Raw genomic sequence first — 22,001 nt, 5'->3', positions numbered from 1 at the left:
GCTAGGCGCAGTGGCTCACGCCTGTAATCCTAGCACTTCGGGAGGCTGAGGTGGGTGGATTGCCTGAGCTCAGGAATTTTAGACCATCCTGGGCAACATGGGAAAACCCTGTCTCTACTAAAAATACAAAAAATTAGCTGGGCATGGTGGTGCGTGCCTGTAATCCCAGCCACTCTGGAGGCTGAGGCAGGAGGATCCCTTGAACCTGGGAGGCGGAGGTTGCAGTGAACAGAGATGGGGCCACTGCATTCCAGCCTGGGTGACAGAGTAAAACTCCGTGTCAAAAAAAAAAAAAAAAAAAAAGGCCAGGCATAGTGGCTCATGCCTGTAATCCCAGCAATTTGGGAGGCTGAGGCAGGTGGATCACTTAAGATCAGGAGTCGAGACCAGCTTAGTCAACATGGTGAAAACCTATCTCTACTAAAAATACAAAAATTAGCTGGGCGAGGCTGGGTGCAGTGACTCACGCCTGTAATCCCAGCACTTTGGGAGGCCAAGGTGGGCAGATTGCTTGAGGTCAGGAGTTCGAGACCAGCCTGGCCAACATGGTGAAACCCCATCTCTATTAAAAATGCAAAAAATTAGCTGGATGTGGTAGTTCACACCTGTAGTCCTAGCTACTCAGGAGGCTGAGGCAGGAGAATCACAGTGAGCCGAGATCGCGCCACTGCATTCCAGCCTGTGCGACAGAGCAAGATTCTGTCTCAAAAGAAAAAAAAAAATTATCCGAGCATAGTGACCGGCACCTGTAGTCCCAGCTACTTGGGAGGCTGAGGCAGGAGAATTGCTTGAACCCAGGAGGTGGAGGTTGCAGTGAACAGAGATCGGGCCACTGTACTCCAGCCTGGGTGACAGAAAAAAAAAAGACCGAGTTTCTTCTACTGTGGGGACAACACTACGGATGGGCCCAAGGTGTATGTGCGAGTGCCTCTGCATGTGTGTGCATGGGAGTGGATGCACCTGCTCATGTGGAGGGCAGTGCCCCATGCTCTGCCTTGTCCTTTGACCTGTATCCTCCTCTGGTGGGAGGGGTGACTTCTATGGTCAGCATCTTCCAGCTCAGGTTGGAACCAGAGCTGTGACAGAGCCAGAGTGTCACTTTTTTTTTTTTTTTTAAATCTTTTTTAGATAGGGTCTCACTCTGTTGCCCAGGCTGGAGTGCAGTGATGCAATTGTGGTTCACTGCAGCCCTGACCACCTGGGCTCAAATGATCCTCCCACCTCAACCTCCCAAATAGCTGAGGCTACAGGTGCATGCCACCACACCTAGCTAATTTTAAAAATATTTTGTAAAGATGGGGTCTTGCTATGTTGTCCAGGCTGGTCTCAAACTCCTGGGCTCAAGTGATCTTTCCACCTCAGCCTCCCCAAATGCTGGGATTACAGGTATGAGCCACTGTGCCTGGGCCACACTTAGGATTATTATTTTTATTTATTTACTTAAAAAAATTTTTTTTTGTTTTTTTTTAATTTGAGATGGAGTTTTGCTCTTATTGCCCAGGCTGGAGTGCAGTGGTGCGGTCTCAGCTCACTGCAACCTCCGCCTCCTGTGTTCAAGCAATTCTCCTGCCTCAGCCTCCCGTGTAGCTGGGATTACAGGCGCCTGCCACCACGCCCAACTAATTTTTTTTGTAGTTTTAGTAGAGATGAAGTTTCACCATGTGAAACCAGGCTGGCCTTGAATGCCTGACCTCAGGTGATCCACCTACCTCAGCCTCCCAAAGTGCTGGGATTACAGGCGTGAGCCACCGCACCCAGTCCACACTTAGGATTATTGAAGGGGTTTATCTGCCCCACCTCTTCCCTCACCAAGATGCTAAGGTGGATATAGTAAAGGGGGTTATCTGAAGAGACTGTTCCCCTGAAGTCCCCAGGGGGTTGAGGTCCAGGGCCTCAGAGAAGGGGCAAACCGGTGTGAATGACACAGCAGCTAAAAGGAAGCCCAAGGCCCGACTTTGTCATGTAACATTACATATATTGTGTGAAGCTTTTCCAATGAATACTCCTTTGCTGGGAGCACCATCCAATTTTCTCACTAGAGCTGGTCCACCCCTAAACCTTTCTGGTGGCCCTGAGAGTTTGGGGCAGGAAGCTAAGCTCCTGCCTGGGATGAGATGAGGGTGGGGCACCTAGGCATGGGCATGAGGAGGCATCTGGGTGAGAGGGGACAGCACATGTGCCCTCAAACTCTGCAGGCTTCTCTCAAATTAACAACTTCAGGTGGTGTGGCCAAGGAGAGTTTCTGGGTGATCCTGCCTCCTCCCTTTTGTGTCCTTTGGCTGCCACCCTGCATAGAGTCCTCTGAATCTCCTCAGGTACTGGGGGGAGACAATATGGGAATGGTCCTTAGCAGTGGAGTGGAAAGGACAGGGCCTGAAGGGGCTGGGATGGAGGCTTTGTATAACCCCATGGGGCTGAGTTTGAGAATGGGCAGAGGCCAGGGCTGAGGCTAGAGCTGGGATTTGAAGTTGGAGCCGAGTCGAACATGGACTAAAGTGAGATGTTGGAGGTTGGGTTGGAAGGGCGTCTCCTTCATTCTTGACAGGATTCTGAGATGCCTCTATTTGGAGTTCAAGGCAGATATTCTCCCCCAGGTGAAGAGAATGTTTGGTGTCTGCTCTCCCCTTGGAGGCTGGGGTGGGACACATCCCCTCCCCCTGCTCCCCACAGCCGAGCAGAGTCATACATCACCAAAGGGCTGGGCTCCCTAGATGTATTGCCCTCATGCGTCGCTATAGCAACCCCACTCTAATCCTGCATTATTCTAATGTGGTCCCCCTCCCCACTGTGATGTATAGCTGGGGTCTTAGAGCTGCTAGACCCCTTTTCTGAGAGTCTGCTTCACGCACCCCATCTTGCCTCTCTTCACCCTGTGCATGGGACTCTTTGTGCATGGGACTCTTTGTGAGGCTGGGTGTGGAGGTGGGTCTGGCCCATCAGCCTACCCGCCTGCCTCCCCAGTGAAGGGAAGTAGAAGGCCATGTGTCCCTGGCCCTGGCACACGAGCGCCTGACGCACCGACCCACGCCAGCTTGCCCAGCCTGGGGACCTGAGGCCTTGGGGTTGGGGGCCAGGGCTGGACAATGGCTGCATTCCGGCTGTTAGCCACAGGCCCCCATTGTTCCTGTGGACACTGCCTGCTTGAGGGCCGAGATTCTGGCCCTCACCCCGTGTGGGGCGTAGGATGCTCCCTGGACCACTCCCCCGGGGACCATAGAGGGGTGATTCATGGGGTGGCCAGGGCAGAGCAGGCCCCAGCTGTGCCCAGATTCTGGGGTTGGGAGGGGGAGGCAACTGAGGGTTGTTTGTGTCAGGGGAGGGGGTTGAATAGCCAGAGGACTCCAGGCCCTGGACGCCAACCACGTCATCTCCTACCCCGCCTCGTGTGTGGGACGGCCAGAGAGGGCCCATTGTCAGGGGAGCAGGCCCACCCAGCCTAGAAGGGAAGCGAGAACTGAAGAGGACCACCTCAAACTGGGAAAACCCACAGACCCCACGGTCTGCACTGCTGGGGAAACTGAGATCCAGAGAATGGCAGGGTCTTGCTCAAAGCCACACAGCTAGGTGGTGACAGGCCCCAGCTGGTAGTGATGTCTCCCTATATCTTCCTGGAGATGCTGCTGCCATTTCTGACAGAAACCGAGTCCCATTGGTGACTTCAGTTTTGGTAGAAGTTATGTTCGTGAACTCCTTCCTCTTCCCCACTTCCTTTGAAATCCCTCTAGTTTAGGTTAGCACTTGCGTCCCTGAAGTAAGGAATTGGAGGCTGGTCACGGTGGCTTACACCTGTAATCCAACACTTTGAGAGGCCAAGGTGGGAGGATTGCTTGAGGCCAGGAGACTGAGACTAGCCTGGGCAACCTAGTGAGAGACCCTGTCTCTACAGAAAGAAAACAAAATTAGCCAGCCGTGGTGGCACATGCCTGTACCCTGTAGCCCTAGCTACTTGGGAGGCTGAGGCGGGAGGATTGCTTGAGCCTAGGAGTTTGAAGTCACAGTGAGCTATGATCACACCACTGCACTCCAGCCTTGACAACAGAGAAAAAATAATAGAGCTAAGGGGAGTCCTAGGGCCATGCAGAGTCCATATGGACTACACTTTCTGTGGGGCCCTCAAGAAATGAGTGGGGCATAGAGGTTCCCAGTCTCTGACACACAGGATGCATAGATGCAACAATCAACTTCATTGTTTCCTCCCAATGTTTTCACGTGGGCCTTCATATACCTACCCTATATGACTTCAGAGTTAGGGAAGGGAAGGGACTAATCTAGGAGTGTTTTGAGAACAGAGGGACTGGTCTTATCTATCTCTGTGCTCAACGTAGGGCCTGGTTGTTAAATTGGATAATTGGATGAGTGGATGGTAGATGGATGGGTAAGTGGTTGAATAGGTAGTTGAAGGGTGGATGGATGAATGGGTGAGTAGATGAGTGGGTAGATGGATGAATGGATGGGTAGGTGGGTTGATGAATGGGTGAGTGGATGGATGTAGAATAGATGGATGCATGAATGAATGGGATAATGCCCATTTCATACACTGAGGTCCAGGGATGACAAATGACCCAACTTGGGATGAACAGTGGAGTGAGGCCTTGATGCAGGCACCTGGGCACCACCTTTGAGGCTTGGTTGTCCTGTGGCATGGTTTGGTGGTCAACCTCTGGGCAGGGAGTCAGTAGAAGCAAGAACTGAGACCTAAAGGAATCTATAGGCAGACTTAGTCTCATGGTGTGTGACTCTACAGGGTTTTTGACCCTGAGTTGAATTTTCTGTGCTGGAGTTAAAGGAGGGGGCAGGGGGCCACTGATGGAAGGGTCCTGGGCAGGGCAAGAAAGTAAAGGAGTGGAGTCTAAGGGTTCAGGCTGAGTGACTTTGGCTCTTTGGGATTAGGCCCAGAGCCAGGACCCCCCTGCATCCTTCCCCCAGGCAAACACTCACTTATTCTTTATGACCCAGCTTAATGGTACCACCCTGTATGAGGCCTTCCCTGACCCTCTGGGTGCTATCTCCCCAGAACCCAGGACAGAACCTTAGTCCATAGAAAGGGACCAGTGCACATGACTGAGGTCATGGGGATGCTACAAAGTGGCAGAAGTAGAGAATAGGTTGAGAGACTATATCTGTTGCTAATTTTCTGGGTTATCTCAGGTAAGGCCCTCAATATACTTGGGCCTCAGTTTCCTTACCTGTAGGCTGGGGATGGGGGTCTTGAGCTTTTCTTTCCAGAGTGGTTTTGAGAATGAAGAGAAATAATTCTAGGCCGAGGAAGCACTAGGCATTATTTTTCTGCACTGCTTAAGCTCAGCAATAACATAATAATATATATTGTACATAAAAAATTATTTTTATAGCCAACATTTAATGTGCACTTGCAATGTGCCAGGCTGTCTTCTAAGTGTTTACATATATAATCTCTCATCTACTCCTCACAGCAATTCTACAAAGAAGGCACTATTATTACTTCATTTACCGATGAGGAAACTGAAGTTTGGAGGGCTTAAGTAGCTTGCCAAAAGTCTCATGGGTAACAGGTGCTGCAGCCAGGACGAATGTCTGGGCAGCTGCCAGGGCCCACGTTCTTAGGCGCTACATGTAACTGTTCAGTACGTGGCGGCTTGGAGTGGATCAATCAGAAGGGCTTCCTGACGGTCTTGATGATCTCAGGCAAGTTACACAACTTCCTTGAGCCTCATGAGATTTACGTTGAGCACAGAGAAAGATAAGAGCCCTATGTTGAGCACAGAGATAGATAAAACGAGTCCCTGTGTTTTCAAAACCCACCCTGATAGTGGGGTAGTGGAGAGAGGAGCAGCTTCTAGCCAATGAATCCCATCACCCTTGGTCCCCAGCTTCTCTCCCTGGCCCAGTCCTGAGTCCTGGAACCTCCCCTTCCTTGGGCAAATACCCAAGCACTGAACACACTGTTTGCCCCAGCAGGGGGTGCCATGGACCTGGGAGTCCATGTCCCAGGTCCATATCCAGGGCATGAGTGGGCTCTGGGAGTCAGAGAAAATGGGCTTTATCCCAACTTCTGTCATTAACAAATCTTGCTGCCTTGGACAAGTCACTCTGGGCACCACTTTCCTCATCTATAAAATACAAATAATTAATGTGAAGTAGTGAAAATAAAACACAAAGGAGTGATGGGAAAGTATCTCAGAATGCCTTGGACAGAGTGGGGTCCATGGTAAAAGTTCATTACCTTATGGTTTTCTTCCCTGTTCACTTGTTTCTGCACAATGCCCTGTTCAGGCCTCACAATAAAATGGCTCTCAGGCTGGGTGTGGTGGCTCACACCTGTAATCCCAGCACTTTGGGATGCCAAGGTGGGTGGATCATCTGAGGTCAGGAGTTGGAGACCAGCCTGGCCAGCACTGTAATTTTGTACTAAAAAATACAAAAATTAGCCGGGTGTGGTGGCAGGCACCTGTAATCCCAGCTACACGGGAGGCTGAGGCAGGAGAATGGCATGAACCTGGGAGGTGGAGGTTGCAGTGAGCCAAGATTGCTCCACTGCACTCCAGCCTGGGCCACAGAGAGAGACTTCGTCCCCCAAAAAACAAAACAAAACAAAACAAAAAAACAACTTTCATTTATTCATCACTTATATAAACTCTATATGCATATTATCCCACTTAAATCTCAAAACAACTCTATGATCAGGGAACTGCCTTTGTTACCATACCAAGAAACGGGGCCACAGAAATGTAAGTAGTTGGCCTAAAACTAAGAGGTGGAGACAGGATTTGTGCCCAGGTGTCTGGTCCCAAAGCCCCTGTCTTTCACCATTCTGCTCTTTACCTCCTCGGAGGCGTGGATAGTTTCTGGAGGGACTGTGATGACAAGGGAAGAAGGCAGGTGACCTACAGAGGCTGGAGGGTGCCTGACCGTGGACTAGGTCTGTCCATGAGCTGCTTGGGTCAGCTTTACCAGCTTCTGTGTGGATGGAGCACTCCCTCCTCCCCAGGCCAGCCCAGCTCCAGGGAAGGCCCAAGGATGGGGACAATATCCCATTGCAGGCCACAGGAGCAGTGGCAACGCAGGGTCCAGGTCTGCTCCAGCTCTTGCTCTTGCTCAGAGCTGAATAATCTGGAGCCTTTGAAGAAGGATTTCTGAAAAGCCATCAGGAGTGAATCATTGACTTAGGGAGGCGATGAATCAACGGGGAGTTCATAAAACGGCAAATGAATCGGGTGTGAGAGCGACAGAGCCACTGCTATTCCCCAGAACCCTCCAGGGACAGAGAGCCGAGAGAAAAGAAATAAAAATAACACGGGGCCTTACGCCTGCCACAAACCCCAGGCAGCCCCTCCTTCCAAGTGGGAAGACAGAGTGGGGCAGAGAGATGGGACTCACTGGTGGGTGAAGTGGGGCCAGAGCAAGGCTCCCGGGGGCACTCCCAGCTCTCTGGGTCCAGGCTGTGGGTGTAATTAGCAAATGCCTTTTCACTTCTTTTCAGGAGCCCTCATAAGAAAGAACACTGATTTTGACGAACACCCAAAATAATGTGAGATCAGGCACCATGCATTATGCATGAGGTCTGATTTAACATGAACATTATTTCTTGTGTACGAGACCATATGCCTCCGTGCTGTCTCTGCAGCCTAATAATACCCAGACCCACCCTGGTCAGGCTCAGCGGGAGACATGTCCACTGGCGTGTGTGTGTTGGGGGGAGAGATTGGAGCAAAGCTCTCCTGGTCCTTAGGTCGTCTGAGGAGAGCCTGCTCAGATGCCCAGGAACGGGGTGGGTAGTGGGAGGTGGGTCATGCCCTTGGAGAAAGGCCAGTGTAACCATGTGAATGTGCCACTGTGCGTGTATGTGTGTGTGTGTGTGTGTGTGTGACATCAGGAGCCCGTGACTAGGTGATGCTGGGTTCATTGCATAGCAATGTGGGGGCATATGCATAGCTGAGGTTTTACTGCACAAGAAGGACTACGGCAGGAATGGATAGATCTAATTGCTGTGTGTGTTTGTATATATACACGCATATGTATGTGTGGGGGTGTGTGTTTAAAAAATAAGATCACACATACATACAAACACACAGCCTAACTTTAATTATCTGAAAGGAGCAGGAAGAGATCTGGGAGGAGCTGGGACAATGATGGACAGGAATGTGTTTGGAAAGCAGTTTAGGGGCAAGTACTTGGAAATCCTGAGAGAAAGGGGACCAGGTCAAATGTTGCAAAGGATGGCTGTGTGTGCTTAATCAAATATTACATGTGCCAGGTACTCAGTGACTCTCAAGAGCTCAGTGCCAAAGACCAGAAAGCTGGTCTTAGACCGCCCAAACTGTGGTGTGGGTGTGACCATGGGTGCCTTAGCATGCGTGTGAGTGAGCAAGGTGGTGAGAGTCTGGATCAGGGTTTTAACTGGCTGAGGGAAGGAGTGATGGGGATGGGGATGAGTGGAGAGAGGAGGTGTATATGATCGTGGGTTTCTGAGAGTGGTTGTGTGAATGGGCGGGGTGGAAGATGAGAGGGAAGGGTCATGGATAAGCATGTGTGTGTGTGTGTGTGTGAGAGAGAGACACACACACACACAGAGAGAGAGAGAGAGAGAGAGAGAGAGAGAGGCAGGCTTGCTTCTTTTGGAGGCTAAAGTTGCCTCTGCTCTAACTGGCAGTCCTCCTCGAAGAGCCCACTTGAAGCTGACTTTTTGAGGGGATGCTTAGCTTCAAGGTGGCTCTGGTAACTGCTGCCAGGTCCCAGTTCAGGAACCAATAGAGGGCAGTCCTCCCACACGGAGGCCTCAAGAGGCAGCAAGGGGAGCCCTGAATGGCCAAACACCCTGAAAGGCTCAACTCCAAAACCTTCAAATATGACAGGCAGGGACAAAACGGATGGCTCCTCCAGCTACCTCTGGTCTCAGTCTCCGAGCCAGAGGCCCTGGGTAGATCATCTCGGTTGAGCTTAGGAGAGCAACTAGACCAGATAACCAATCTCCTCTCACTCCATCCTCTCCTGGGGAGGCTGAGTTCTAAACAGCCCTAAGTGGGCAGCTGTGACTGGGGATCAGTTAGTCCTATGGACATCAAGTCAAGTCCTAGGGTGAAGGGATGATTGCATAGGACCTAAGGCAGGCAACATATAAACTAGTGCAACCTTCTGGGCAGTAGGTGAGGGAGAATATAATGTCCTCATGCCTCAGGGCAGACTACCTTCTGGGTTTGCCTTGATGACCACAGGTGACTAAGATGACCATTTTCCTTCCCTTTGGTATTGGCCAACCTCCATTCTACAAAAGTTCTTCTAGCTCAAAGCGTTAGCAGTATGGCCTGGGTTTCCATTTCCCTCTCCTACCTCTGGGATTGGCTGTGGCTTTGCACACACAACAGCATACACACAAATTCTTACACCAACTTGCAGAGGTTCACATGGGGAGAGAGTTCTAACTACCAGAATCTGTGGTCACATCAACATAAACAATAATTTTGTTCAAGTGAGATGCAGAGGGAGATGGGATCAGAAAATTCCCAATATGCTAGGGAAAGCTTGAACTTCCTTGGAGGTCGATGCTAGGGACACATACCTCTCTTGAACAAAAGGAAGTCTGAGGCTCTCAGGCATAAGCAGGTAGATACACATACCCTTGGACAGAGACTGCATCAAGCCCACAGTTGGCTGTGCTTGTCCTAACTCTATTCTATCCAGGGAAAAATATTTCTCTTTCCTGTGAAGTACTGAGATTCCTACCATCTAGGGGCCTTCTGCGACCGAGGGGTTGATCACCGGGTAGCTATCCCACGCTGGTGTCTCATTAAGCCAAATCCTTGCAAAGTAAAAGATTTTCTTCCATCCCTTTTTCCACTTTTTTGTTTTTTTTTTTTTTTTTTTTCCATTTTTTTTTGTTCTACTCCTCAGCTGCTGCTGGTTCTTGGGAGCCTGCTTTGTTTTGCTGTTTTTGAGTTGACTTGCTTAAATAATAAACCCACCCTCTTGTAGAGGATTAAGCAGACAATTAGGAAATCAATCAATCAATTGGTGTCAGCTGCAGGCAGAGGCCGGTGAAAGGCCTCATCTTCCCGGTGGCCCTTTCCAACCTCAAAACCTGCTGAGGCTCTGGGCCGCGCGGGCGGCGGGAGCTCTCAGCTTCATTTCCTTCCATTTCAGAACCTTGAGGCTGGGACAAATCCAGGAATGGAGAAATGAGGGAGCAGGGAGGAGTGTGTGGCGTCTTCAAAGTTTTGTACTTGGTGGAGTAGGAAATGAGAGGCTGAGGCAGGGTGGTCAGTGGCTCCTGGCTGTGCCACTGCCCAGCTGGCCCGAACGTTCCCATCTTCCTCTTTAGGAAACATGGGAGGGAAGGCTACCTGGCCCACCAGTGTGGGGAACAGCTGAGACACAGGTGCCAATTACAGGGCTATTTGCTCACCTGGCTGGACTGAGGAGGGAAAGAAAAAAGGAGCAGGGAGTGAGGGGCTCGGCCTCTGGAAACCAAGGCAGCCTTTATACTTGCAGAGACAATTCGCCCAAGAGTGAGGGCTGAGCGAAGAAAGTCACCAGAACTCTCAGCATGGCACAGCCATCCCGAGGCCCCTGCTCCACCAGGGAGCACCAACTTGGGGCCCTGGGGACACCTCTCTGGACATCCCTGACGCTGTCAGCTGGAGCCCAGGCCTCTCACAGGCCTGGACTTAGGCCGCTTCCCTGGCAGGAGGGGCCCCCCACACCCCCTCACTGGGGTCAACTTTCTCCCCAGCTAAGAGATTGTGCCTTCAAGCTTTGACTTCACAAAGAGTGAGAAAAACTGCATGTGGCTTCTCCTGAGGGGAGAAAAGAACTGCCTCTACGGAGGAAGCAGGAAGAGCTCTTTTATCAGTATTTTTAAGAAGGGTTGCTTTAAAGGAGAAAATAAGATCTTGACTGGAACCCAGGTAGTCTGTGGCTCTGCACTGGGAACCAGATCTACCCCCAGATACCCTGACTCACTCCAGAAGACAGCATCTGAGAAGGTCTGTGCTCTCCTTCCCATCACTCCCTGCAGTGGTGGTGGTGGTGGTGGTGGTGAGGGTCTTGGGTACCCACCCTTGGAGAGGAGATATCAGGTCTTTCTGGTGGCACAGTTGCCCATGCCTCCGCTTCTTCCCAAGAGAAGCTGGGGCAGTGGTTTGTTTGCAGAGATGTAGGACTGGCTTTGTCCAAGCAAATTGGCAGGGCTCCCTCCCTAGGCTGACCCAGCTCACATAGGACCATGAAACCCACCTCTGTCTAAGCTGTTAGAACTCACAGTGTATCCAGGGGTGATTGGGTGGAGAGCCTGCTGGAGTAGGATGGTGGGGCCTGACTAGGCTTGCAGGTGCCCTAGGACTGGGAATGGTAAAATTGGCTCAGACCCCTCACATAGAGTGCAAAGTGAAATGAAAGTTGTGGGTTGAGGTGTCAGGTGGGGAATTATCGATTCTAGGCTGGTGACCCAGGCCGAGGCGGGCTTCTTTCTTGGCGGAGAAGAGCAGTCGAGTTATGCATGGGCGATGGCTCATCCGAATTCCATGTGGTGTCTTTCGCTCACTGTCCCAGGCCCTGGTTTGGTCTAGGAGAGTCTGTCTATGGCAGGGGGACCCGAGGCAGCTTCATCTTCCCTAAACTGATGCACCTGAGGCAGGGGCCCAACTGTTGCCCATGTCCTGATATCCATCTGGAAGGTCTGCAAGGTCATCTTCCTCCAAGATCTCTTAGTGAGATCAGAACTTTAGGGAGGTGAAGCAGGGGATCCCATCGCTTCACCCCAAAACCCACCCAGCCCTAGCAGTAAAGAGGACAGGACACAGCCCTGGGGTACATGTTTATGTGAGTAATAAAATATTTACTATAACATAAATATAAAGGGAACTTCCCAGTCTACATTATTTTTTTTTTGCAATAAAGATACAAAGAGAATGCACCAAAACATTGTTTCAAAAAATAATAAAAATAAAATAACAAAATTTAAATTCAAACCTTAACAAACAGAAGAAGAAATGGAGAAGGGGGAAGCTCCAAACACATCCAGAAAATAAATAGAGATGGGTCAGAAATTCGGAAATCATATTAAAATATCTTTTTCGGATTAGTCAGTATACAAAACCCTTTAGGGTAGGAAGGACGGGTAACCCGGAAAACTAAAAATAAAAACCAAGCACAAAATGTTTCTTCTCCCCGCCAGTGTGTACATATCTCACATATTTACATGGTTCCCACCTCACCCCAAACTTGGGGAATTTCTCTCCCGGCCTCCCCTGGCATCCCGCAATCCCGGCGGGCTGGAAAGGGAGCAGAGGGAAGCTGCAGGGAATCAGGCGGAGGGTTCTCAGGGAACGGCTTATTTCTACAGCTGGTTAAAAAAAATCTCTCTAACTTTTCCAAGTTTCGTTTGGTGTGGCCAGGAGGGCAGGGCCCCGCGGGGAGCAGGGGCCCCGCTGTGCGGCGGTCGGTCTGCAGCAGGGCAGAAGCCCCTTCCCATCTGGGTATGTGGGAGCGCAGACCCCTCCGGCGTGGCCGGGAACCAAGCTGGGGCTCGGATGAAACGAAACGAAAAATGAACACTCGAAATTTTTTTTGTTAGTTTTTTTTTTTTTTTTTTTTGCTTTTTTTTTGTGGGGGAGGGTAGGGAAAGATAAGGGGAAAAATAAATTAGGCTAGATTAAAGCTTTGGCTATTTCCTGCTTTTATACACAGACGCGGCTCTCGCGACCTCCCCTCCGGGGCCCCGATAAATACAGTATACAGCGATTTAAATTAAGGGCGCGGGCGGAGTTAGAAGGACCCCAGGAGCCAAGAGGCTCCACGAATAAATAAAAACCGTAAAAAAACCAAGCCCGGAGAAAGGGGACAAGGGGGTGGGGCGCATCCTTATAGGAAAGAAGAGGTGTGTAGCGAATAAAGTGACAGCCCCCCACCCTGGACCCGCAGGCTCAGGAGTCCACGCGGGGAGAGGGGATGGAGAACTCTCCTCGCTTGGTCCTCTCTCCCGGGGAATCCCTAACCCCGCACCGCGTTACCTGTCGCTTTGGGGAGGCCGCTGCCGGGATCCGGCCCCGAACAGCCCGGGGGGCAGGGGCGGGGGTCGTCGAGGGGATGGGGGCAGAGAGCAGGCGGCGGGCAGGATGCCCGGGGTGAGTTGGCGAGTTCCGGATCTTCGCTCCTCTCTCCCGGGGCTCGGGCTACGCAGCCTACCGGGCCGTCTTCGCCGCTCACCGGAGAGGGTCGTCCGGGTGTTTGGTTTTGTTCGAAAGTTTCTGGGCTTTTTTTTTTTTTTTTTTTTTGTAAAATCCAAAGCAACCGAACAAAAAGAGTCCAGGCCGCGCGGGCGGGCTGCGCGCCCGCGCCCTGCAGCGCGCCGGCGGGGGCCCGGCCCGCGGGGTCACTGCACGGAGCCGGGCAGTGTGTGGTGGTGGTGGTGGTGCAACGCCGCCGGCGGGGGCGGCGGGGGCGCGGAGGGTGGCGATGCGCCGCCCCCGCCGGGCCCTAGCTCCCCAGGCGCGTATACATCGTCCATGGGCGGGTGGCCCGCGCCGGCCGCAGGGGTCATGCGCTTCTCCTTCTGCCGCCGGTTGCAGAACCAGACGCGCACCACCTCCTTCTCCAGCTGCAGGCTGTCTGCCAAGCCTGTGATCTCGTGCGCCGAGGGCTTGGGGCACTTGAGAAAGTGGCTCTCGAGCGCGCCTTTGACCCCCACCTCGATGGACGTGCGCTTCTTGCGCTTGCGGCCCTGCGCCGCGATCTTGTCCAGGTTGGTGGGGCTGCCGCTGGACGAGTCGGTCTCCTCCAGCCACTTGTTGAGCAGCGGCTTGAGCTTGCACATGTTCTTGAAGCTCAGCTGCAGGGCCTCGAAGCGGCAGATGGTGGTCTGCGAGAACACGTTACCGTAGAGCGTGCCCAGCGCCAGCCCCACGTCGGCCTGCGTGAAGCCCAGCTTGATGCGCCGCTGCTTGAACTGCTTGGCGAACTGCTCCAGGTCGTCCGAGCTGGGAGCATCCTCGTCCGAGTGCTCGCCCACCGATGAGCCGCCGCCGCCCGCGCCCGGGTGCAGGTGCGCCGCCGCCGCGTGCAGGCCGCCCGCGTGTGCATGTCCGTGTGCGTGTCCGTGGGCGCCCAGATGCGGCGGCGGCGACGGCTCCAGCTGCGCCTCGTGGCCGTCCTCGTGCAGCGCGTGGTGCAGGCCCGGCCCAGCGCCGCCACCGCCCGCCGCCAGCATCCCGGCCAGGCCGCCGCCGCCGCCCCCCGGGTAGGCCGCCTGCGCGTACAGCCCGAGCGGCTGGGGCTGGTGGCCCCCGCCGGCCCCGGGCGACGGCGACATAGCCGGGCCCAAGTGGTGCGCCGTGCTGCCCTGCGCCCATGCCGCGCCCGCGTGGGCCGCCCCCTGGTGCACCAGGCGCGCGTGGAAACCTCCGCCACCGCCGCCGTCGTCGGCTCGGCCGGTGCCGCCGCCGCCCGCCTTGCCGTGTTCTAGGTGCGGGCCCCCGGCCCAGTCGCCGCCGCCGCCGCCTCCTCCCGTGGGTAGCCACTGGGGGTGCGCTAGGCCCACGGGGTGGCCCGCGCCCGCGCCCAGCCACTCGTGGTGCATCAGCTTCTGCACTTCGCGGTACGCGGCCCCTGCGTGCAGTCGCTCGGCGGCCGCAGCCGCCGCCGCTGCCGCCGCGGCGTCCGGGTGCATGAGCGGCCCGGTGCCCCCGGCTCCGCCACCGGGGCCCCGCGGCAGGTACTGCGCGGTGGTGGCCATGCCGCCCCGCGCCCTGCGCCGCGCCGCCGCCGCCGCTCCGCTCCGTCTGCGGGCCCCGCCGCCTCGCTCCGCCGGCTTAAAGACCCGACCCGCTCGGCGCTCCGGAGCCCCACCCCGCCCGCCGCCCATTGGCTGCCCGCGGAGCCGCCTCCCGCCTCCCCGGCCCGGCCCCCGCCCCCAGCGCCCGCCCGCCGCCCTGCCCGGCCGCCCAGAGCTCTCCATTGGGCGTCGCTCCCGGGGTCCCGCGCGCCGGCCGTGCTGATTGGCCGCTGGGGCTTCATTCACGGCCCCCCTACAGTCCGCGTACACACTCACGCCCCGGGGGCGCGGCCGCCACGTGGGGAGTGGCGCGGGGGTGGACCTCGGACCGCACCCCCTCTCGTCCTGGCTGTGTGGGCCCCGCTTTCCCCCAGCGCTGGAGACTCCGAGCCCGGCCGGTCCCACATTCCACGCGAGCTGAATTCTCGCCCGCATCCCGCCCGGGCAGCAGGAATTGCGGGCTCCGGGAGGCGCTCGGGCTCCGAGAAGCGGCTCAGCCCCGCGCCCCTCCCTCCGCAGTACCGCTGCCGGCGGACCAGGATTCCCGCGGGTCCTGGCGGCTGCGAGCGCGAGGCGGCGCGGATTCGCGGCTCGGTTCCGGCGTGACTGCTCACCGCGCCCGCCTTGCCTCCCGCGGCTGCCCCGTGCACTGGGCGCTCCTCGGCGCGTCTGCCCGGCCCGTCTCGGCTTTCCTTCTCCTCCCTCTAGTCCCAGCGTCACAACTCCGCCGACCTCCGCTGCCCTGAGAGCTCATCCAGCGCGGGCGGAGTCGGACAGACTCGGGCTTCACGCCTCGCGCGGGCACCTCTTCTCCCGGGCACTGCGGCCCAGGTGAGTACCGCGCGGGCAGCTGGGGCAGGGACGGCGGGCGGCAGCGGTTCTACAGTCCTATGCGAGCCCCTGGTACCCGGCCGCGCTCCGGGGTTCCAGAAGGAGAGGATCTGGAAGTGGAGACTGTGGCTCCGGGGAAAACGCTGCTGGCAAAGGCGCTAGCAGGGGGTGGACGTTGGGCCTAGGGGTATCTGACCTTCGCCGCTGCAGCCTTCTCGATCCTTCTCCCAGCTTGAACGGCTCATCGGCTGTGGTCGTGGTGGGATCACGCCCCGGGAGAGGAGAGGAGAAGGATGGGTTCAGGGAAGGACTGCGGGCACTCCAGAAATCCGGCGTGCAGGCCGGGAGCTGTCCAGCCTTGCGAAGAGCCCCGGGCTGGAGTTTGCCCGGACTTGCCTGGAGCTGCTGAAAAAGGAATTGAGATTGAGGAGGCCTTGTTGGAAAGGTGGGCAGTGGAATTCAGTTACCTCCTCACGCCCCAGCCCTTGATGACTCCCTGAAGGATCCTGAGTGGAGTTGGACCTCACTGCAGTTCCTCTGTGCCTTCTTACCCGACCAGGCTGAGAGGACTGAACTGTGTTCTCTCCTCTTCCCCACAGTGAGGCTTGGGTCCCAGGGAGTCTTCAGCTCTTAGTCCTCCCTCTTTTCTCTCCTGGATCTTGCCTCAAGTGGATATATAGCTTACAGGGCCCTGGGGTCCCAGATCACAGAACTGAGCTGGGGGCCCATCTAAGGCCCCACTGGGCAAGTCAGGTCTGTGGACTAAAGCCTTAGTGTGAAAAAAGGTGCTGGGGGCTCAGGTGGTAGCTGCCATTGGAATGATCCAGGGTTCTGGGGCAGAGTTGACAGTGACAGGGGTCACCCTGGGCACAGACTTTGATCATGTGGGCCCTGAATGCCCTAGGACCAGCCAGGGAAGGAGTGGGACAGAGCAGGGCCCTTGTCCGGCCATTGGCCACTGCCCTGAGCAGGCTCCGTGGTCCCATCCTAGCTGAAAGAGCTGCCATGGAGCTCTGTGTTTGAACCCGGCTAGAGATACTGGGCTTTCCTGAACTCTGGCCTAGGGAATGGTCACCTTGAGGCAGCCCAGGTCTTTCACCTTTCTCAGGCCCAGGAGGTAGGGGGAAGGCTGGTAATCCCTCAGTGAAGTTTCTGCTTGTGCCAGCGCTAACCAGGCCTGTGTGATATTGAAGCTTGGGCTTTCAACCTGGAGCTGCCATCATCTCCCTGGGCAGGAGTAACTCTGGTCCAGCCTGCCTCGCTCTTGGTTTTCCTTCCTGTATGTTGGGAATAACAGTACTATAGGCGGCCCACCTCTCTCACTAAGGTAGGCCAGATAGTAGTGTGAGACAAAGGGAGCGTAAAGCTCTCAGATAGATGTTTACTCTGGTCGTTTCCATTGTTGCTGTTCCGTGAGGGGCAAGGCATTCTCCCTCCCTAACTAAATCTCAGTTTCTCCACCTGTAGCATGGGATTGCAGAGGTTTGGACTAGTCGACCTCTCTGGCACTTCTCACTCTCATGGTCTGTGATTCTGTGAATCTGTCTTAGTTCCTGTTGGAGGAAGTCTGGACAGTGGGCAGGTGTTTCGATTTCCACTGAGGCTAGAAGAACAATGACCAACAGGCAAGGTGTTCTTTTTTTGTTTTTTGTTTTTTTAATTATACTTTAAGTTCTGGGGTACATGAACAGAATGTGCAGGTTTGTTACATAGATATACACACAGGCATGGTGTTTTAACAAGTACTTTTACATGTATCGTTTTACCTGTACCTCTCAGCCCTGTGAAAAAGCACTGAGATTATTATCTTCATTGCCTAGATGAGGGACCCAAGATTTGTCCAAGGGCACAGGACCTGTGAGTTTCCACTCATCATTCTTCCCATTACCATGGGATGGAGGCCTATGGAGGCAGCAACTTTGGCTGGCACAGCAAAGAGAGCCCACAGCCCTGTTTCTGGTAGTTCTCAAGCATAGGCCAGGGCCTGCTGGGGCTCCTGAAACCATCTTCCCAGGTCTGTGCTGAATTGAGAGGCATCAGCAGTAGAGCAGTAGCCAGGCTTCTAGGTTATCAGCTTGTCACCCAGCAAATCAAAGTCCCAATCCCACCACGCCCTTTAGCAGCCCTGTGACTTTGTGTGAGCCACATTGCCTCTTGGATCCTGAGTTTGTGCATCTTACAGTGAGAACAATAATGCCTGCTTTTCAGGATTGCTCTGAGGCTCCACAGATGAAATAAGGCATGCAATTTAGGTGCCCTTTAAATGTTAGATGCTGGCCTGGGGTGGGAAGAAGTTTGAAGTAGGAAAGATATAATTCCTTTCTCTGCTTTGGAAATTTTAGTCCTTCCACAAGAATATGGGTTTGGTCTTGAGTCAGAATTTTCTTGTGTTTGAGTTAAGTTTCCCCCAGGAAGTCTTGACATCGCTCTCAAGATTCTGTGTGGGACACTAGGGCTGAGACATGGCCACTGGTAGAAACATCTGCAGCTGAGCAACCCCTTTGTCCTGGAGCACCACCTTCTCAGGCCCTGGTGAGAACTCATCCTCAGACCCACAACATGTAGGCAGGGTGTACACAGAGAGGTCAGACACCCACCTGGCGCATGCAGACACAGAGTGGTTTGGGCATGAGAACAGGTGTGCGCACGCACACACACACAGATACAACCATGCAATTTAGCGCAGGACCGAATGTACAGATTTACAGTAGGAACACACAGACTTGCACCATTAGGCTGAATATTTGTAGTCACACAAAGCAACACCCAGTGGTAAATACAGGCATGTGTCTAAATGGGGAGATACACAGAACCCGCACATAGGCTGAAATAGGCTCAAGTAGGCACTGCTTTGCTGACACAGAGATACCTGAAACCTACAGGCTCTTGGGGCCACAAACGTGGAAACTCTCAGCTGGTGTGCCAAGTCACACACAGGGGCACACCGTCATACTCACACACATGAGCACGTGGAGCCAGCCATGCACACCCTCTCACCCAGATGCACAAAGAGGCTCACCCCACACATCACAGAGACATACAGATATATCTACCCCTACCCTGTAAGAAATAGCAGGTCCACTCAGGGGATCAGAAAGCAGAGGAAGGGGCTGCATCCAACCCAGAGTTTGGTCCACATGGTTTGGTTGCAGCGCTAGGTCCAAGGAAACAGGGAAGGCTTTTCTTTTCATATTTTTTCCCACTCTCCTTGTCTGTGGAGGGCAGCTCCCAGCCAGGCCGCCGCCAGTTTCAGAGGCTCCTGGGCCTCCCTCCCCAGCGGGGCCTCTGCCCAGCCCGCCCCCAGGCAGGAGCTGCTTGGGCTTTCCCAGAGCACAGCGGCCTCCTCCAGGCTGTGGAGTGTGACCGAGCGCCTGCTCATTTGACACAGGTCACCGAGCCTCCAGCAGATGGGGCCCTCGCTGTGGGGGGTCTCTGGGGCCGGGGGCTGTGGGGGGCTGGGAGTGGGAGGGAGGCTCTGCAGGGATGAAGGACAGGCTACACAAGCTCCAGCTCCTTATACTCTTTCTGCAAAGCCCTGGGTTACAGACGTGGGCCCTAGAATACAACTATACTCACGAGTCAGTCGCCATCAGCACCCTGGCGGCCACATACACAGGGCAGTATTCCAGACACACATCCCAGATGACCGGGGCCTGACAATGGCACGCCGAGCACAGCTTTGGGAAGGAGAAAGAGGAAGAGCCTTGCTCAGCGTCTCCTAGAGGCAGCTGGGTCTGGCAGCTTTCCCCCATTGGTCTCTGAGCCCCTGAGCTGTCTTCTGCGAGTTGGTCAGTTGGTTAGGAGTCCAGGATGGGCTGAGAGCAGATGCAGTTTCAGACCTCAGGCCTTTTCAATGCTAGGGGAAGACAGGCTCCAGGATGCTCCACCTGGATTCCTCACAAGTCAGGAATGCTGAGAAGATACAAAGAGGAGAGATGGGGCCCATGGGAAGTGCTGCTGGATGGGCTGTGTATCTCAGGATGCCTCCTGCATGCAGGGACTTTGAGATTTTGAGGCTGGCTGGACCGGTGCAGCACCCGCGAGCCACTTCCTTTCCCTCCTGGCAGTCTCCTTATGCCCTGGATCTTGCCTTTTCAGAGTGGTCTGACTTGGCAGTCAAGGGTCCTGGGTTTCATCTTGGCCCTGACTCAGGCCTCAATTTGGGCCAGTGTCAGCCTCCTAACCCTCTGTGTCCTCATCTAAAAATTGGGCAATATGGTCTCTGTTGGCTGCTTGAGAAGATGGGGGGTGAGATCACTGCTTGAAGAAAACTTGGAAAGGGAAAGTGTGGCTTGATTTCCCTCCCTGGCCGGCCATCTGGGGTGAGTAAGAGGCTGTGTAAGCAGGCGTGGAACCTGCTTACTCCCCTAACCAGTTCTTGCTAAAGAGTGTCAGGAGGGACCACGCCCACTGGGGCTTGCTGCCCGCTCATTCTGAGCTGCACTGTGGTTTTGACTGGAAGAGTCTGGCAGGGTCCTAGCTGTCATAAATTCCCAGTCTTAGGAGGGTGCCAGGGTCATCTTATTGATCCACTACCTTGGTGAGGGTGGCTGCCGTCTAGACAGATTCGTAGTGCTTGCCACCATCCTAAAGTTTCCTCACATAGGATGAGCTCACCCTTCTGAGCCCTCAAAGCCCCTACCTCTTTCCCTCGAAGCTCAGCCCCTCCAGGTGTCCAGTTCTTCTGTCCTCCTTGTGGTCTTTAGAGCCCAAGGCAGAGGAGAGGAGTAACTGCAGGGCCGTTGCTGCCTTTGGCAGAAGAGAAAGGAGCGATCTAACTTATTTAATCTCAGGTCTTAGTGAAGGGAAGGAAGGACGGAAGGTGAAATATCTCTTGGGGAAGAATCTTTCCTTGTATTTTTGTTTTTCTGCCTCAGCCCCTAGGCAATGGGTGTGGGTAGGGGTCCTCCCAGAGTGTCAGTAGAATATTCAAATTAGGGGTGGTCAATTCCTCTTGAAATTTACTTTCATTTTTAGCAGAATGTCAGCCTTTGAGCCGGTGTTAATGCCCACAATCCGGTTATGCAGAACACGCTCTCTGCAAATCGGTAAATCATTAGCGGGGATTAATCACTCTGAAAGGCTGGGACCAGGCTTTAGTTTCTTTCTTTCTTTTTTTTTTTTAAACATACTTTTTATCCGGATGGCTGCAAAATTCACCACCACAGGATAGGGTGGGAGCAGTGGACGATAATTTAAGTCCTTGTCACCATCATTAGAAAAGTGAGATGCCTTCCTGGGCCTGGGGTTGACTTTGTAGTCCAATTGAAGGGTGGGAGTAGGCAGTTTGGGTGGGATGGGAGGAAGGGGGGGCAGCTCCCTTGTGATTATGTGTGTTATGATGTTTATAATAGTGCGTAGGTGGCTTGGTGTGCTTGTATATATGGTGACTTTATGTTAGCATGCTTGCATGAATTCATATGTTTCTACTTTATAGATGCCCATTTGTGTGCTTGTGTTAGGGTGCTTTTGCTTGGTATGTATTAGTGTCAGACACTTGGTTTGTAATTGTGTCAGACAGTGCTTCTGTTTGACAGGGTTTTTGGGATACTGTGTTATTGTGTGTGTGAGTACATCCCCTCTGGTGGGAGACCACATCTCACCCTCCTCAGCCTCAGGGTAGCTCCCTAGGGGAAGAAGGTAGAACAGGAGGGCAGTCCCAACCAGCACCTGCTGGGGGGTGTGGCTCAAGGTTGATTTACATATTCATGACTAGCTGCCTGGTGGCTTGGGGAGCTCTCTGGAAGAGACTCAGTCTGAGCCCAAGTGGGAGACCTCTTAGGGCAGATGGGGAGGTCAGGCTGTCACTGTTAACACCTCTTATTCCCCAATCTCAGGTGTAGTGGCTGCCTCCACCCCATGGCTCAGGAACCTCCAACACCCACAATTCCTGAAACCTGACCTCTGCATAGCCACAGTACACATAACTCTAGCTTCCAGTAGGGTAAGAGTAATGTGGCCACTCTATCAGGAAGCTGTCAGTTTCTGGACACTCCTGTGAGGGATCTTGGGGAAGGAAGGTTATTCTTCCAGCCAGGATTAAGCTGATAAATAGGACCACCTCCCCATTCTCTGTTCACACTGGATCAGCCTTCTTATTCCTCTCTTTCTCCCTAGCTTAATGCAGCCCAGCTTTGGAGTAGTAATTACCTTCACATGACCCAGTAATCATATTCCCTGGGTGTTGAGCAGAGCGTGTGTGTACGGGGATGAAGTCAGGACTTTCCCTTCCCCTCTAGTCACAGAGTGTGAGGTTTGAGGTGGGATTTAATGGGCCTGGTCCTTACATCAACCCACATTTTCCTCTAACCAACCCCACCTCCCTGTCCCAATATAGGATCAGCTTGGCTAGCCTGGGCATCACCGTTCACTACTCCCCAGATGGCACAGGTGCCCTGTATTCCTGTACATGTGCCTCGTTCATCAT

The 22,001-nt window shown here is 54.1% G+C and overlaps 1 protein-coding gene and 1 long non-coding RNA gene across 2 annotated transcripts in view; one reads left to right on the top strand and one right to left on the bottom strand.

Moving 5' to 3' along the window:
* Positions 1-11,777: 11,777 nt before the first annotated feature.
* POU3F1 (POU class 3 homeobox 1) lies at positions 11,778-14,754 on the bottom strand. The gene has a single exon (XM_007979319.3). It carries the CDS (start codon positions 14,702-14,704, stop codon positions 13,346-13,348), a length of 1,359 nt encoding a protein of 452 aa, XP_007977510.1. The 5' UTR covers positions 14,705-14,754; the 3' UTR covers positions 11,778-13,345.
* Positions 14,755-14,926: 172 nt separating this feature from the next.
* Positions 14,927-22,001, top strand: part of LOC103225076 (uncharacterized) — a 59,746-nt gene continuing 52,671 nt past the window's right edge. The window contains exon 1 of the long non-coding RNA XR_494391.3: positions 14,927-15,574. This is a non-coding gene — a long non-coding RNA (uncharacterized lncRNA). The remainder of the gene's footprint in view (positions 15,575-22,001) is intronic.

This window comes from Chlorocebus sabaeus, chromosome 20, assembly GCF_047675955.1.
Source record: "Chlorocebus sabaeus isolate Y175 chromosome 20, mChlSab1.0.hap1, whole genome shotgun sequence".
Lineage (NCBI taxonomy): Eukaryota > Metazoa > Chordata > Mammalia > Primates > Cercopithecidae > Chlorocebus > Chlorocebus sabaeus.
Note: the sequence above shows the minus strand (reverse complement) of the source record. Positions and strands in the feature narration are given on the sequence as shown.

Coding starts and splice junctions, on each gene's coding strand:
- POU3F1 (XM_007979319.3), bottom strand. CDS start 14,704: ATGGCCACCACCGCGCAGTACCTGCCGCGGGGCCCCGGTGGCGGAGCC.